At 46.8% G+C, this 15,526-nt stretch overlaps 1 protein-coding gene across 1 annotated transcript; it reads right to left on the bottom strand.

The window, feature by feature from the left end:
- Window positions 1–10,073: 10,073 nt before the first annotated feature.
- On the bottom strand, window positions 10,074–14,424 carry LOC139411675 (RNA-binding protein MEX3B-like). The gene is made up of 2 exons (XM_071158302.1): window positions 13,826–14,424; window positions 10,074–12,930 (listed from the first exon to the last, which is right to left on the bottom strand). Exons 1-2 carry the CDS (start codon window positions 14,055–14,057, stop codon window positions 11,510–11,512), a joined length of 1,653 nt encoding a protein of 550 aa, XP_071014403.1. The 5' UTR covers window positions 14,058–14,424; the 3' UTR covers window positions 10,074–11,509.
- Window positions 14,425–15,526: the final 1,102 nt, after the last annotated feature.

Raw genomic sequence — 15,526 nt, 5'->3', positions numbered from 1 at the left:
TAGAGAGTAGAGATGTCTACAATAGATTACATCCTGCTCATTGAAAGCAGATGGATAGGGAGAGGAATACTGTGACAAAACCAACTGGTGACTTCTTGTCTTGGCTGTCACAGTGCAAAGCTGTCCACGCTACACTAATTCAAAATAATGATGGAATTAAGTAGAATCCTAGCGCTCAGTGGGAGAAAAAGTCTGTCTTCCAACAACATTATCTTCTTGGAACGTTACTCCTGATTCACTGCAACTCTTGGTGGTAGCTGTGTAGATGTCACTATGTGATAAGCACAGTCCTTCTTCTCTTCTCCTCTTCCATCTGCTCCTCTCCTCCCTCCTCCTCTCCTCTTCCCCTCACCCCCTCCTCTCCTTCCTCCCTCCTCCTCTCCTCTCCTCTTCCCCTCACCCCCTCCTCTCCTCCCTCCTCCTCTCCTCTTCCCCTCACACCCTTCTCTCCTCCCCCCTCCTCTCCTCTTCCCCTCACCCCTCACCCCCTCCTCTCCTCCCCCCTCCTCTCCTCTTCCCCTCATCCCCTCCTCTCCTCCCCCCACATCTCCTCTTCCCCTCACCCCCTCCTCTCCGCCCCTCCTCTCCTCTCCTCCCCCCTCCTCTCCTCTTCCCCTCACCTCCTCCTCTCCTCCTCTCCTCCCCACTCCTCTCCTCTTCCCCTCATCCCCTCCTCTCCTCACCCCTCCTCTCCTCTTCCCCTCACCCCCTCCTCTCTTCCCCCCACATCTCCTCTTCCCCCAACCCCCTCCTCTCCTCCCCCCTCCTCTCCTCTTCCCCCCACCCCCTCCTCTCCTCACCCCCAACTCTCCTCTTCCCCTCACCCCCTCCTCTCCTCCTCTCCTCACCCCCTCCTATCCTCTTCCCCTCACCCCCTCCTCTCCTCCCCCCACATCTCCTCTTCCCCTAACCCCCTCATCTCCTCTTCCCCTAACCCCCTCCTCTCCTCCCCCCTCCTCTACTCTTCCCCCCACCCCCTCCTCTCCTCACCCCCAACTCTCCTCTTCCCCTCACCCCCTCCTCTCCTCCTTTCCTCACCCCCTCCTCTCCTCTTCCCCTCACCCCCTCCTCTCCTCCCCCCACATCTCCTTTTCCCCTAACCCCCTCCCCTCCTCTCCTCTTCCCCTAACCCCCTCCTCTCCTCCCCCCTCCTCTCTTCTTCCCCCCACCCCCTCCTCTCCTCACCCCCTACTCTCCTCTTCCCCTCACCCCCTCCTCTCCTCACCCCCTCCCCTCCTCCTCCTGAATTCACCTTCATAAGCCATTAACTCCCATTTGCTCTTAATCAGCGACCTGAGCCAATCGACTCCATAGAGCCTCTGCCGTGTGGCGTGGGAGGGACTGAAAGCTTTGTCTTAGCAACGCCTGGTGCTTTTAACCAAGAAAGTGTTGCCAGTGTATTTCCCTCCTGAGCCACAGACCAAAGCCAATTAATTGCGGTGGGAGTGTTCAACCATGTTGAAAGAGAAATTTGAGAAAATGCCAGTTGTTTTGCTGTTGGTTTTAGAGGATGTAGATGGGATTTTATGAGGCCTTCTTTCACTAACTGCAGATTTGATCTGAATCTCTGCAGTGGGTGGTGTTGTCTCACCTGAGTGAAAGCTTTGGAATAAGAATCATTTTCAATGGAGATGTGAGAGACTACTGTTTATTGTTCAAAGCAAAAGCATGGTGTATGTATTATAGATGAGCAGGCTTTTTAGACATCTCTGTGTATGGGGGTGGCGTGTGTGTGTATGTGTGTGTGTGTGTGTGTGTGCGTGCGTGTGCGTGTGTTTGCGTGCGTGCGTGTGTGTGTGTGTGTGCGTGTGTGTGTGTGTGTGTGCGTGCGTGCGTGTGCGTGCGTGTGTGTGCGTGTGTGTGTGTGTGTATGCGTGCGTGCGTGCGTGTGCGTGCGTGCGTGTGTGTGCGTGTACATACTGAATTTTTATCCTTCAGAGAGCACAGCGATCACAGCATGTCTGACTCCAAAAGAGCTGTATTCTGCCAGACAGAACGTAAGCTGCATGAGGTAAGATAACCGTAGTTAAAAATGTAAAGCATTTGAGACATCACACAGCTAACATTGTATTGTTGAGTAAATTAATCTAAATGTGTATTCTTACAAGCACAAGAATTATGCTTTTTTTATGCTTCATTTAACAAATTCCAGTCTATACAGATTCGTACAGTACACACTAACACATCTCTATCCCCCCTCTCTCCTCTCTCACTTTCTCTCTTCTCTCTCTCTCTCTCTCCTCTCTCTCTCTCTCCTCTCTCCCGCTGTTCTCTCTCTCTCTCTCCTCTCTCTCTCTCTCCTCTCTCCCGCTGTTCTCTCTCTCTCTCTCACTCTCTCTCCTCCCTCTCGCTGTTCTCTCTCTCTCTCGCTCTCTCTCCTCTCTCTCGCTGTTCTCTCTCTCTCGCTCTCTCTCCTCTCTCTCGCTGTTCGCTCTCTCTCTCTCTCCTCTCTCGCTGTTCTCTCTCACTCTCGCTCCCTCTCCTCTCTCTCGCTGTTCTCTCTCTCTCCTCTCTCTCGCTGTTCTCTCTCTCTCTCTCTCCTCTCTCTCGCTGTTCTCTCTCTCTCGCTCTCTCTCCTCTCTATCGCTGTTCTCTCTCTCTCTCGCTCTCTCTCGCTGTTCTCTCTCTCTCCTCTCTCTCGCTGTTCTCTCTCTCTCTCGCTCTCTCCTCTCTCTCGCTGTTCTCTCTCTCTCTCCTCTCTCTCGCTGTTCTCTCTCTCTCTCCTCTCTCTCGCTGTTCTTTCTCTCTCGCTCTCTCCTCTCTCTCGCTGTTCTCTCTCTCTCTCTATCTCTCTCTCTCTCTCTCTCTCTCTCTCTCTCTCTCTCTCTCTCTCTCTCTCTCTCTCGCTGTTCTCTCTCTCTCTCTCTCTCCTCTCTCTCGCTGTTCTCTCTCTCTCTCGCTCTCTCTCTCTCTCTCTCCTCTCTCTCGCTGTTCTCTCTCTTTCTCGCTCTCTCGCTCTCGACTCTATCCCTATCTCTCGCTCTCTCTCCTCTCTCTCGCTGTTCTCTCTCTCTCTCTCACTCCTCTCGACTCTATCCCTATCTCTCTCTCGCTCTCTCCTCTCTCTCGCTGTTCTCTCTCTCTCTCTCTCTCACTCCTCTCGACCTGGCAAGGTGTCACTGGCCGCCAGACGGGGGAGGTAAGTGTGTTCTCGAGACATGGACGAGGGTTTCTCTAATGGAGCCAATTCACTGTGTTAATGCACTCAAATGTCATTATTGCCACTCTTTACCCACCATGCATCACTGGCTTGATTGGCAGCTGGATCTGTGTGTAGGCTGCATGAAGCAGCTGAAGTGTCTCTCCACTTTTTGTTCATTAAAGGAGCAAACTGCGTTTTGTCCATCGATTAATTTTTTTTTTTAAACTGTAGATTTATACAGTGCCTTCAGAAAGTATTCACACCCCTTGAATGTTTCCACATTTTTTTGTGTTACAGCCTGAATTTAAAATGGTCACTGGCTTACACACAAGGTCGACAAAACTGGTCAAACTAAGTGCAGAAAGACGACCAAAGGAGGAATTGGCTTTGGGGGTGAGCAGTGAGATATACCTGCTGGAGCGTGTGCTACGAGTGGGTGCTGCTATAGTGACCAGTGAGCTGAGATAAGGCAGGGCTTTACCTTGCAGAGACTTGTAGATAACCTGTAGCCAGTGGGTTTGGCGATGAGTATGAAGCGAGTGCCAACCAACGAGGGCGTACAGGTCGCAATGGTGGGTAGTGTATGGGGCTTTGGTGACAAAACGGATGGCACTGTGATAGACTTTATCCAGTTTGTTGAGTAGAGTGTTGGAGGCTATTTTATAGATGACATCACCGAAGTCAAGGATCGGTAGGATGGTCAGTTTTACGAGGGTATGTTTGGCAGCATGAGTGAAGGATGCTTTGTTGCGATATAGGAAACCGATTCTAGATTTAATTTTGGATTGGAGATGCTTAATGTGAGTCAGGAAGGGGAGTTTACAGTCTAACTAGACACCTAGGTCTTTTGGCAGACATTTTAGCATGGGAAAGTTATTAATTACACTTTGGATAGTGTATCAACACTCCCAGTCACTACAAAGATACAGGCATCCTTCCTAACTCAGTTGCCGGGGAGGAAGGAAACCCCATCAGGGAATGATTACTTTAAAACAGTTATATAGTTTAATGGCTGTGATAGGAGAAAACTGAGGATGAATCAACCACATTGTAGTTATTACACAATGCTAACCTAATTGACAGAGTGAAAATAAGGTGTAAGGACTGACGTCAGAGATGAGAAGCAAGCACGGTGAGTCAACATTTAATAAGGAACAGACATGTGTTGGTGTGTGTAATGTTGGTGGCTGGAGTGCGTAATGCTGGGGAGCCTGGCGCCTTTGAGCGCCAGGTAGGGGGATCAGGAGCAGGCGTGACAGTACCCCCCCTCTCTAGGGGCACCACCCGGCGTCCCACCTGGGTGAGCCTGGCAGGCCGGCCGAGGCACGGCAGCTGGAGAAGCCGTCTGGGCGTGAAATCCCGACGAATCGGCAGAGGCAAGAGAGCCTGGCGAGCCGGCTGAGGCATAGGAACCTGACGATCTGGCTGAGGCGTAGCAGCCTGACGAGACGGCAGGGTGTAAAACCTGACGATCCGGCAGAGGCCTGACGTGGGATGAGCACCTTCCGAGTCAACAGGGGCAAGAAACCTCTCGAGCCAGCTAGGGCATGACAGCTGACGAGCTGGCTTAGGCACCCCGAGTCCATCAGTGGAGGCCCCCGGATCCGACATCACCACCACCCGGAAAGCCAGCACTCCCGATGCTTCATTTGGTGGCTGCTGAATTCTGTAAGGACCGACGCCAGAGACGAGTAGCAGGTACGGGGAATCAACATTTAACATGGAACAGACATGAAACAAGACAGGCACAGCGTCGGCACACGGGCAACACAACGACGTTCGACAATCAATGCAGCAGCAGGGAACAGAGATGGGGAACTAACAAATATAGGGGAGGTAGTGAACAGGTGATTGAGTCCAGGTGAGTCCAATAATACGCTGTTGCGTGTGACGGGGAAAGGTGGCCGGAGTGCATAATGCTCGGGAGCAGGCGTGACAGTAACCTCCTTCTTTTTCATTCTGTAAGGATCAACGCAGAAGATGAGAAGCAGGTACAAGGAGTGAACAGCGTCTGGACAGGAACACATAACAACAATTAATGCAGACACAGGGAACACTACCCAAGGAACAGACAGATATACAGGAGGTAATCAACAACGTAAAGGAGTCCAGGTGAGTCCAATGAGTGCTGCTGTGCGTAATGATGGTGACAGGTGTGTGTAAAGAAGGGTTGCCTGGCGCCCTGCAGCACCAGGGAGGGGGAGCGGGAGCAGGCGTGACAGAAGGTAGCCTGGCGCCCTGCAGCACCAGGGAGGGGGAGCAGGAGCAGGCGTGACAGAAGGAAGCCTGGCGCCCTGCAGCACCAGGGAGGGGGAGCGGGAGCAGGGCAGGCGTGACAGAAGGAAGCCTGGCGCCCTGCAGCACCAGGGAGGGGGAGCGGGAGCAGGCGTGACAGAAGGAAGCCTGGCGCCCTGCAGCACCAGGGAGGGGGAGCAGGAGCAGGCGTGACAGAAGGAAGTGATATAATTTAGAGATATAATTTATTACTAAACATAATAATTTCAACCTTGCTTAGATTTGTATATGATCACTTGTCACTGTATTATGCTTGTAAATACTTGGAGCTGATTTCCTTGTGTTTTTACAGTCTTTTATATCCAACAAGAAAAATACAATAGTACATAAAAAAAAATGCAGAAAACATGGGATGCCAAATTAAAATACCCTTGGGCCAAATTCAGGCCGCCAGTTTGGGAACCCTGCTGTAGAGAATATAAATATTCCAAAACAAGCATCCTGTTTGCAATAAGGCACTAAAGTAAAACTGCAAATAATGTGGCAAAGAAATTGACTTTTTGTCCTGAATACAAAGCGTTATGTTTAGGGCAAATCCAATACAACACATCACTGAGTACCACTCTTCATATTTTACAGCATGGTGGTGGCTGCATCATGTTATGGGTATGCTTGTCATCGCCAAGATTTAGGGTGAAAGGAAACAGAATAGAGCTAAGCACTAAGCAAAATCCTAGAGGAAATCCTGGTTAATTTGCATTCCAACAGACACTAGGAGACACGTTTACCTTTCAGCAGGACAATAACCTAAAACACAAGGCTAAATATACAGTGGAGTTGCTTACCAAGACGACATTGAATAGTGGCCTAGTTATAGTTTTTACTTAAATCGGCATGAAAATCTATGGCAAGACATAAAAATGGCTGTCTAGCAATGATCAACAACCTGCCGGACAGAGCTGGAAGATTTTTTTTTTAAATCATGTGCAAATATTGTACAATTCAGGTGTGCAAAGCTCTTAGAAACGTACCCAGAAAGGTTCACAGCTGTAATAGCTGCCAAGGGTGATTATAACATGTATTGACTTAGGGGGGTTGAAAACTTTTCTGATCAAGATATATTAGTGTTTATTTATTTTTTTATTTATTTTTTTACAAATGTTCAAACTATTCATTGATCTTTCATATACATCTTCAAAAGTTCATATGCGTATCACTCCCCTAAAAAAATGTTTTGCGCTTGATGCACATGATGTATGCCCACGGATGGTCTCTGTTCATTCTTTCATGACTAAACTGTTCTCCCACTATGTGGCTCAGCGTTTTACAGGGAAACATAAGTTGTGGCTTGTTCAGTGGCAATGCTCTACATAGTGATTTCACTGCTTTGATTCATACAAGTGAAGAAACCCCAAGGCACAGTCTTCAACCTATTATTATGTCATTATAACACATGTTTTGGTATGATAGGTGTTTTGTGTACGTGCGTATGTCAAGGGGCACAGTACGATTATTCATGTCAGACTATAATCAGACAGTGTTTTGTCTGATTGACTAACTATCAGCTGTCTCTGAAACATCCATCACACGTTATCTTAATGGACCTGTGAACTCTAGAAGACTTCCAGCCAGGGAACTCGTTGACATGGCAGAATGGTGTCATTGGTCCACCTTAAAGTGTATACTATGGTGTAGTCTGAGGTTGCCTTAGCCTCAAGATGCTGATCTTGGGTCGGTTTTGCATTATCCCCAATAATGGTTAAGGTTGGGATTGGGGGAGGGGAAGCTGACCCTAGAAACTTTACCCTGGAGCACTGTTCACAGCAGCTTTGTCCATTCAGGGGGTGAATTCAGCTCCTGGTCTGTAGTCTATAGTTGTTGGAAACATTGTAATAAAATGAGAACATAGTATTACCTATGGTTGGAAGTATTAGCCATGCCTCTCCCTCTTTCCCCCTTTCTGTCTTTCACTCCTTTTCTCTACCAGGGAAAACCCCATACAGCCTGTCCTTGATGACTTCTTCAGTCAGGGGGAGGGATAGAAGGAGTGGAGAGGGAGAGAGGGGCCAGGAAAGGAGGGAGGGAGAGAGAGAGAGAGAGAGAGAGAGAGAGAGAGAGAGAGAGAGAGAGAGAGAGAGAGAGGGAGAGTGTGTGTGTGTGTTGAGATAAGGTCAGTGGAAGTCAGTCGCGATAGTGACAGGTAATCAAACTGGCCTCCTTTTTGTCTTCTTCTTGTCTGTCTGTAAGAAATGTAGATTGTCTGTGTGTTTTGGTTTTACTATCCTTGTGAAGACCAGAAGTCAAATTAGGAAAATTCAGGCAATGGGGACATTTTGCCAGTCCCCACAAGGGAAAAACTATTTTAGACTTGGGGGGTTCGTTTTAGGGTTAGAATTAGGGTTTGGGTTAGGTTAGGGTTAGGGTTTAGGGTTAAGGTTAGGGGTTATGGAAAATAAGATTTTGAATGTGAATTAATTGTTTGGTCCCCGCAATGATGTTTTAAAAAAAACATGTGTGTGTGTGTGTGTGCGTGTTAGAGGGAGGTCCATTAAATACCCAGTTACATTTAGGTCAGGGCTACTAGACAAGTTCCGCTGCCTTTCTCCTGCTAACAGAGGCAGGAACACAGACATGTCAGTCAGAGGGCCTCTAAGCTACATTTTAAAAATAGATAGTGTAATGAATGACTTGCTTCCCCTGCTGAGTCACCACAGAAGCTACAGCAGTAAGTGACGGCATGCTCACATTTTTACAACATTGTTTCAGATCAAGAGAATACTTTCTCAATCTACAACATACATTTGTGAAGAAAGAAAGCAAAACATGAATGTCCACTGTCTTTATTAGCATTCATATGTTTACTTTCCTTTATCCAAATCTCTCCTGTCTGACTGTCTGTCTTTACGGGCACCCTATTGACTATATCTGTACTAGTTTTGACCAGAGCCTTATGTTCCCGAGTCAAAAGTAGTGTACTATAAAGGGAATAGGGTGCCATTTGGAACCTTTTTGTTCAGTTAGAACCCCACCGTGTCAACATCCAGAGCGACTGTGTCTGTGCACTGCTCTGTGCCTGCCCATGTGTTCTGCATTCGAGAATAAAACACTTGTCAGCTCTTTTCTCCACAGAGCTTGGAATTGTTACCTAATAGAATGGTTTACGTGGCCAATTTCTGCCGGGCCGGGCTTGGATGTTTCCATTTGAAACTTATCATTAGAGCCTTGTTTCTCTCCCTAGCTCCACTTAAATGTGGTAGTATCTAGCAGCCGAGCATGTGTTCCAACGTCATTCTTTCCAACATGAGCACATGGTTGTAGGGTGAAGTTCGTTGAAGTTGCCCCTGAACGCTAATTTTGGGTCAGTTATGCATTTCTCCCATTAATGGTAAAGGTTAGGATTGGAGGAAGAGAAGCGATCCATGATCTGCGTCTAGGGGGAAACTTCACTCCGGAGCTGAACACATGACACGGGACCAGGAAGAGGATGAAGAGGGAGGGCAAACTGCTCCAGAAGTACTGTGTCACTGTCTCACTTCTTCTCTTGCCCTTTCAACAGTCTCATACTAGTTTTTTCATGTCATGCAGTCTCACACCAGTCACTTTGCCTTGTTGAAGGAATTGTCAACAACAGCACAGGTCTGCCTGTACAAAACATACTCTTATGTTATACTGGTTTACCTACACAAAACATACTATTATGCTATACTGGTTTACCTATATGAACATACTCTTATGTTATACTGGTCTACCTATATGAACATACTCTTATGTATATACTGGTCTACCTATATGAAACATACTCTTATGTATATACTGGTCTACCTATATGAAACATACTCTTACGTTATACTGGTCTACCTATATGAAACATACTCTGATGTTATACTGGTCTACCTATTTGAACATACTCTGATGTTATACTGGTCTACCTATACAAAAATACTCCTATGTTATACACCCTTATACTCAATGATGGGTACAAACATGTTTTCTATAATCAAAGAAAATACTTCACAAACTAAAATTAGCTTCAAGACTGACGTGTTTGACAAAGGAGACCTAGAAGGGGCCATAGATGGTGATCTATTAGCAACTTAATTTGTACCAGAATAGGTCACATACAGTACAGTAAGATTTCTAATTAGTGACAGAGCAGCGCACTCAGCCCTCTCTCTCCTGTCTTCCTCCTCTCTCCCTCTTTTTGCTCTCTCTGCCTGCTCTCTTTATGCCTCTTCTCTCTCTCTTTCACTCTGCCTTCAAGAGAAATAATTAGGCCAAAGCTAATAATGTTGGTCCCTCCAACACTCTGGCTGACTTCATTAGGGAAGAGAGAGGGGTCAAATGTGCAGAAAACCATTCAACTGAAACAGTGTGGAGGACCCTTCCCTTTCTCAGTGTATCTTTCACGGTCTGTTTCAGCTAAACAATATGGTCATTAGCATAGCAAATGCCTTTACACAAAGTGACCTAAGGTATCTGTGTGTGTGTTCAGTGAGACCCATGCAGACATTTGAACACTGGGGCCTGTTCAGGAGGATGTACTGTAGTGTTGTAGAACATTCAGATAGATATCTGTAAGGTAGAGCGTTTGCAATCAGGTTCACTGTTATTATGGATCACTATTTCATTATGTTTGTACTGTGTGTTATGTCCTGCCTCCTTTTTAAGCAAATGATCGAATGAAGCAGACAACTCATGAATGTACCCTTTTTTTATTGGACTTATATAGAAATAATTTTTCTAAACAAAGTAGCACCGTTACTTAAGTTTTACTTTATCATGTAGAACTGTCAGAAAAATAAAACTCTCGATACATTTTCAAATCTTGTCTCTGCAAATATAACATTAGTATTTGACGCGAGGTTAAAGGCCCTTTATCATAAAATAAAATATACTTTGTTCTTAAACTTTGCTCAATAAAGTACATTTACACTCAAGTAACAGCACCTACATATACATAAACAAGTGGTAAACAAATGTAATAAAATAGAAATATTAAAACTATAGTGGTGCAACAGAAAGTCCCACTGGAATCTAATTCATACAAATTTTTAGAAAGCATAAACGTTTTTTTGTTCTTTTTTGTTTGACTTACTAAGTTTTATACATTTCAACATTTCGTAATAATATAGAATAAAATATGATTTATATTACTGAATAGAAAATATGCTGGGTGAAGCGATTTAAAAGACATTTTTTGCTGAACCTATAAAAACTCCATCCCAACAGAATACTGTCAAATGTAAATACACATCCTTGTGGTTCTTGTATTTGATCCCACAGTCTGTGTGATATTCAAATAATACAGTGATCATTGCCATAAGGTCATACTAAAAAATAAAACATATTTGAACCCAGCTACAAAAAAGTTCACTGAACTTAAATAAAAAATATCTGTAAACATCTTTGCAATACGAAATATAATCTTTCAAGTCAAAAAAGAATAACATACTTCAATCTGTATTAACGTAATTAATATTACAACTTTTTCATCGACATGGAATATTTTCCCATTCTATACATATATAAGCAGGATATGTTGTTGTACTCCCTCACATGGTTGGCTGACCTTAAACTGCAGTATCTTCACCTTACAAGAACTTAAGAAGCCGATGTCCTGACAAACTTGTCTCCCTCCGACATTCAATCAGTGAAACAGGAAGGCTTTTCTCTGCTAACAGTCTGACCAAACGACTCTTAAGTACCTCAGTCCAAGACCGTTCTGCCTTTCTCCTAACTTCATAAATGTTGTGTACAATTCATTACTACGACTACTGATTACTATGCTGGAGTATTTTAAACATGCATTTGTAGATGTTGAAAATATCTTTCTCCCTCAAGCTACAGTAAGTTATAAACTATTCCGACGGAGCCCTGATGAGGGTTGTCTATCCCTTTTTTGGATACTGCAGCTTTCCTATACAAACATATGTATATACACAAACATATATCCCCATACAATAGGATCCTTTCAAGCAGAACAAGAGTCTTGTTTTAGTTGTGGTTGTTGCTATCGTAGTCAAGACCCAGTCATCTTGGTAATATTGTCAGTCAAGAAAGACTTGGTCATCTTGGTAATCAATGTTCATCTTGGTAATAACATCATAGTCAGAGAGTCATAGAGACAACGTCTTATGAAAATATACGTATGGCCTGAGTGACCCCTGTGTGGCACACGGGGCATTTGGGCTCACTCCTCTGGCAGATGCGGTTGGCACACTCCATACAGAACAGGTTGTGGCCACAGGGCACCAGAGCTGCAATTACCTCGCTCTCAAAGCACAAGGAGCAGTCGCGGCTGCCCTTTCGGCTGGTGGAGGAAGAAGAGGATGAAGAGGAGGCTGAGGAGTCGCAGGGCACCCCGGGGAGGTGGGGCCCGGGCAGAGAGGCCATGCCGTTGGAGCTGGGGTACCCGTGGAAGCACCGGGGGCCTCCTCCTGGGTCGCTGCGGACTCTCCGGGCCAGGGGGTGATCGGTGGGTCCTCCGGCGTGGTTGTTTTGGAGGGGTGGGGACAGGCGGGGCTGGGGGGTACAGCCGCCGTTCATCCTCCTCTGGCTCGTCACCATCCCGTTGGCGTTCGTGGAAGCATTGGCTGATGGGTAGATGGCAGAGGAGGTGGAGGTAGGGGAGCTGGAGGAAGAGGAGGAGGGAGTCATCCCCCGCTCGTACTGGGACCAGAGGAGGCCGGGCGGGGCCGGCGTGGGGTTGAACCCAGGCGAGGTGTCGCTGAAGGTCATGTCAGTGCAGTCGGGCGAGATGACGTCGCCACCATAGACAAAGCCATTCCCGTTGGTGTTGATGTTCAGGTTGTTGTTGTTGTTGTTGCCGTTGCTGGCGGTGTAGCTGAGCGCCGGGGAGGGGGGGCTGTAGTCCGCCATGCGCGAGCCGCTGTTGGTGCCGAAGTAGGAGTCTGTGGACGCGCTGCCCAGGGAGGATGATGAGTCGTTGCGGTAGTTGGAGAAAGGTTTGCGTCCCGACGTGGTAGCAGCGCTCTGTGGGTTACTGGGCTTGGACCATAGGGTGGGGTGGCCATGAATGTCAAACCCAACGTCCGTGCCATTGGCATGGAAGTCGTTCTCGTCCTGGAGCTCAATGAGGCCACCAGTCCGCATGGTGATGTGGGCCTCGATCTCCTCCCGAGCACGGTCCACGTTCTCAGGCATGCCCGTCACCTCGAACACGGGCTCCTTGTCCCGGCTGGGAGTCACGATGTAGGTGTGGGTTGTCTGCTGGATGCGCTTGATGGTGGCTCCCTTGGGACCCACGACCAGCCCAACAACCCTGTAAGGAACCCGGACTTGAATGGTGGTCTGGCCTGGTAGGTTGGGGGGTCCAGGGGCCGGGGTACCACCTCCCGTTGTCCCGTTGATGCTTGTGTTCTTGTTCCGGGAGGCCCGGATCATGGAGAAGTGCTCAGCCGCAGAGATGATCTCTCTCCTTGCCATAGCGACGTCTTCCCTCCTCCCGGTCACCACGAACACCGGCTCCTCGCCACGCACGGGCGTCTTGATGTAAGTGTTGGTCTTGGCTCGTAGGGCTTTGATTTTGCATCCTGTGGTTACACAGGAAAAGGGGACAGTAAGTGCATGTCAAAATGTGGAGGGACAAAAGGCATCATGTGACTGGGGTGGAAATGTGGTCGATGTGCTGCTTGAAACAGCAGGGATGTGTGAGTTTGTGTTTTTATTCTCAGCTATTTCAAAGGCTAGAAAAACAATTCACCCTATCTTATTTGGGATAAATTCAAACCACATGCTCTACACTATCATGTCCATATGCCAGATGAGGTCAAAAATAGCACAAGTAAATGGGTGGGGGGATGCGTGCAGAATCCATGATTTTCCCTTTGCACAGCAGCATATGATAGGAGAAATGCAAAGGAAATATCCACTAACTGTCAAGATACATTTTATTTAATTAAAATGTATCTTGGGATTATACGAACATAGATAATTCTACTTGGTTGATTCAATTTCCGGGCATAATTGCATAAAGTTCTGTTCCAGCCGCCTCCAGGTGTAACTATTTTATAATTAAAAATGGGGAACAGTTGAGGAAAGCAGCCGAGGATTGAAAATCCCTGGCGTCGTGGGCTGAGGCAGAAGCCTATCTGGGACAAGAGTGTTATAACATGACAAAGGGAGTGAGTCCCTTGTGGAAATATAACACTCCCCGTCAGACGCTGCCTGTCTATATGATCACTACCGTAGCAGACAAACTATTCCTTCGCTTGCCTTTGTTTTGCCGAGGATAACAACTGACATATTGCAGTGGAAGGGAGGTGGAAACCCATATTCTGCTCGTATGTGTAACAGCAAACTAACGCCCAGACTATACTAACCTACAGTCAGTCAGTGTAACATGGACTCTGGCCAGCTGCTGGCTATAGCTGCAAGATTGTATCCTAACAAAGAAACAGCGAAAAGCAAATACAGTAACCTCCTCACCTTGTCTGCCGACGATTTCAGCTACATGCTCCGAACTAGGCACAGGGACACATTCGGTCATATTGACACTCTTTTTCCGGCTAGACTCGTTGTCATATAGCCCGTTCTCGTCGTTGTCCAAGCCGAGCAAGGAGAGCTGGTCCAGGGCTAACTGCAGGGCTCTCTGGTCGTCCAGGGCGTTCTCCTGGTTGCTCCCATTCCTCTCCATCTCGGCGAACAGTGAGCTAGGCATCTTTGCGTTTTTGCAGTCTGGAGCAGTGAGCGCAGACAAAGAGGGAAAACACGGAAGCTGGGTAGGAAAAGGAGTGATGATGGGAAAATGGGGCACCCGACCGGTTTCAAGCCAATGGTGCAAATCAGTGCGATTTTTTCTTTCTCCTCTCACAGTTACAAAATCAGTGCAAGCAATCCGCCCTACCAGAAAGGGACCTATTTTCTTGTTGATGAGCCCGACTCCCGAAATGTGCCTTGAGAAGGGCACAGAAATGCCTATTCCAGAGTTATAGGTTGGCTTTGATGGAACGCCGGCGGTGGTAATATTCCTTCACAGAGCCCCTCCCAACTGGACTCACACACTCAGCTCTTTTCTGTTTCTGTCTGACTTGCTGCAGAGCCAGACAGCACTACTGGGGGATATGTGCGAATGACGTCACCCACCAGGGCAGGGTCGGTGCGGCGCTGCTTGGTGAATTTGCATAGCCGGAACCGATTGGACAGGCGCGGTGGATGGGAGGTCACAGAAGCGCTTCCCCAGTCCCTGAAAGAAATAGCCTGTACTCCCTCCTTTGTTGTCTCCCTAAAACAAAACGCAGTCTTTTTTTGATAAGAAAAGAAATGCGTTTATATTCCGACTTCCTCAAGAGGAGCTTTGTTGTTTATGCCTACTGTGTAATAAATAGTGGTCTCTTCCTGAGCGCCTGCATGTTTATTACAAGCGCATGTAAATAAATGAGGTCATGCGGTTATTATATCCCCATGTGGCTTTTCTTTGTGTGTCAAATAGCGCATTTTCAATCAAAAAAAGCTTTTGTCGGCTGATTGCATGCGTCGCTTTGTTATTTTTAAAATAAATATGCAAACTACCCAATTTACACATAGGTCTATGCGTCAAAATGAGACGTATCATTTAAAAAAACATAGCGCGTAATTGTATATAAAACATAAAACATGTAAATGGTTTACTTATAAGTGGTCAATGCTATGAGGCCAAAACCCAGACATTATATTACTATCATATGTCAAATGATAAGCTTTTTAAATCAATTTATAAAAACGTGTGTTGCAGGGCATGCCCAGACATGAGCTTTTTGTTTTGTTTTTCTCTGGCAAGACCCCTCTCGCTCTCCCTCACCTCTCTCCTTCTCTCTCTGCAAATGTCGGCCAGCTCTTGGCATTGAAGCCTATCATGACTCATGACACATGTATTTAATGATCACTAACAATAACTGTAGCTGTAGAATGATTTTCGAAACATCCTCGCACTGAATTGGCACGCTCATCGTGACAGGCATTTGCCTCGGTGACATCAGTGTCCCTCTGCCTATTTGCTTGGGACTTGAAACCAACAGCTAGCAGGTAATTAATTGTTGCGTTCAAACACCACTCATTTCTGAGGATGTTTACACCAGTGAAGAGCGCAGCGACAGAGAGAGTTACCACTCCGCGTCCTAAACTAGGGGAAAACCCAATACATCATTAGAT

The sequence above is a fragment of the Oncorhynchus clarkii genome, chromosome 6, assembly GCF_045791955.1.
Source record: "Oncorhynchus clarkii lewisi isolate Uvic-CL-2024 chromosome 6, UVic_Ocla_1.0, whole genome shotgun sequence".
In the NCBI taxonomy this organism is placed as follows: Eukaryota; Metazoa; Chordata; class Actinopteri; order Salmoniformes; family Salmonidae; genus Oncorhynchus; species Oncorhynchus clarkii.
This window is presented reverse-complemented; position numbering and strand designations above follow the sequence as displayed.

Excerpts from the sequence above, each read along its gene's own strand:
- LOC139411675 (XM_071158302.1), bottom strand. The coding sequence starts at position 14,057 with ATGCCTAGCTCACTGTTCGCCGAGATGGAGAGGAATGGGAGCAACCAG. Across the intron at positions 12,931-13,825 it reads TGAAATCGTCGGCAGACAAG|GATGCAAAATCAAAGCCCTA; the intron begins GTGAGGAGGTTA and ends GTGTAACCACAG.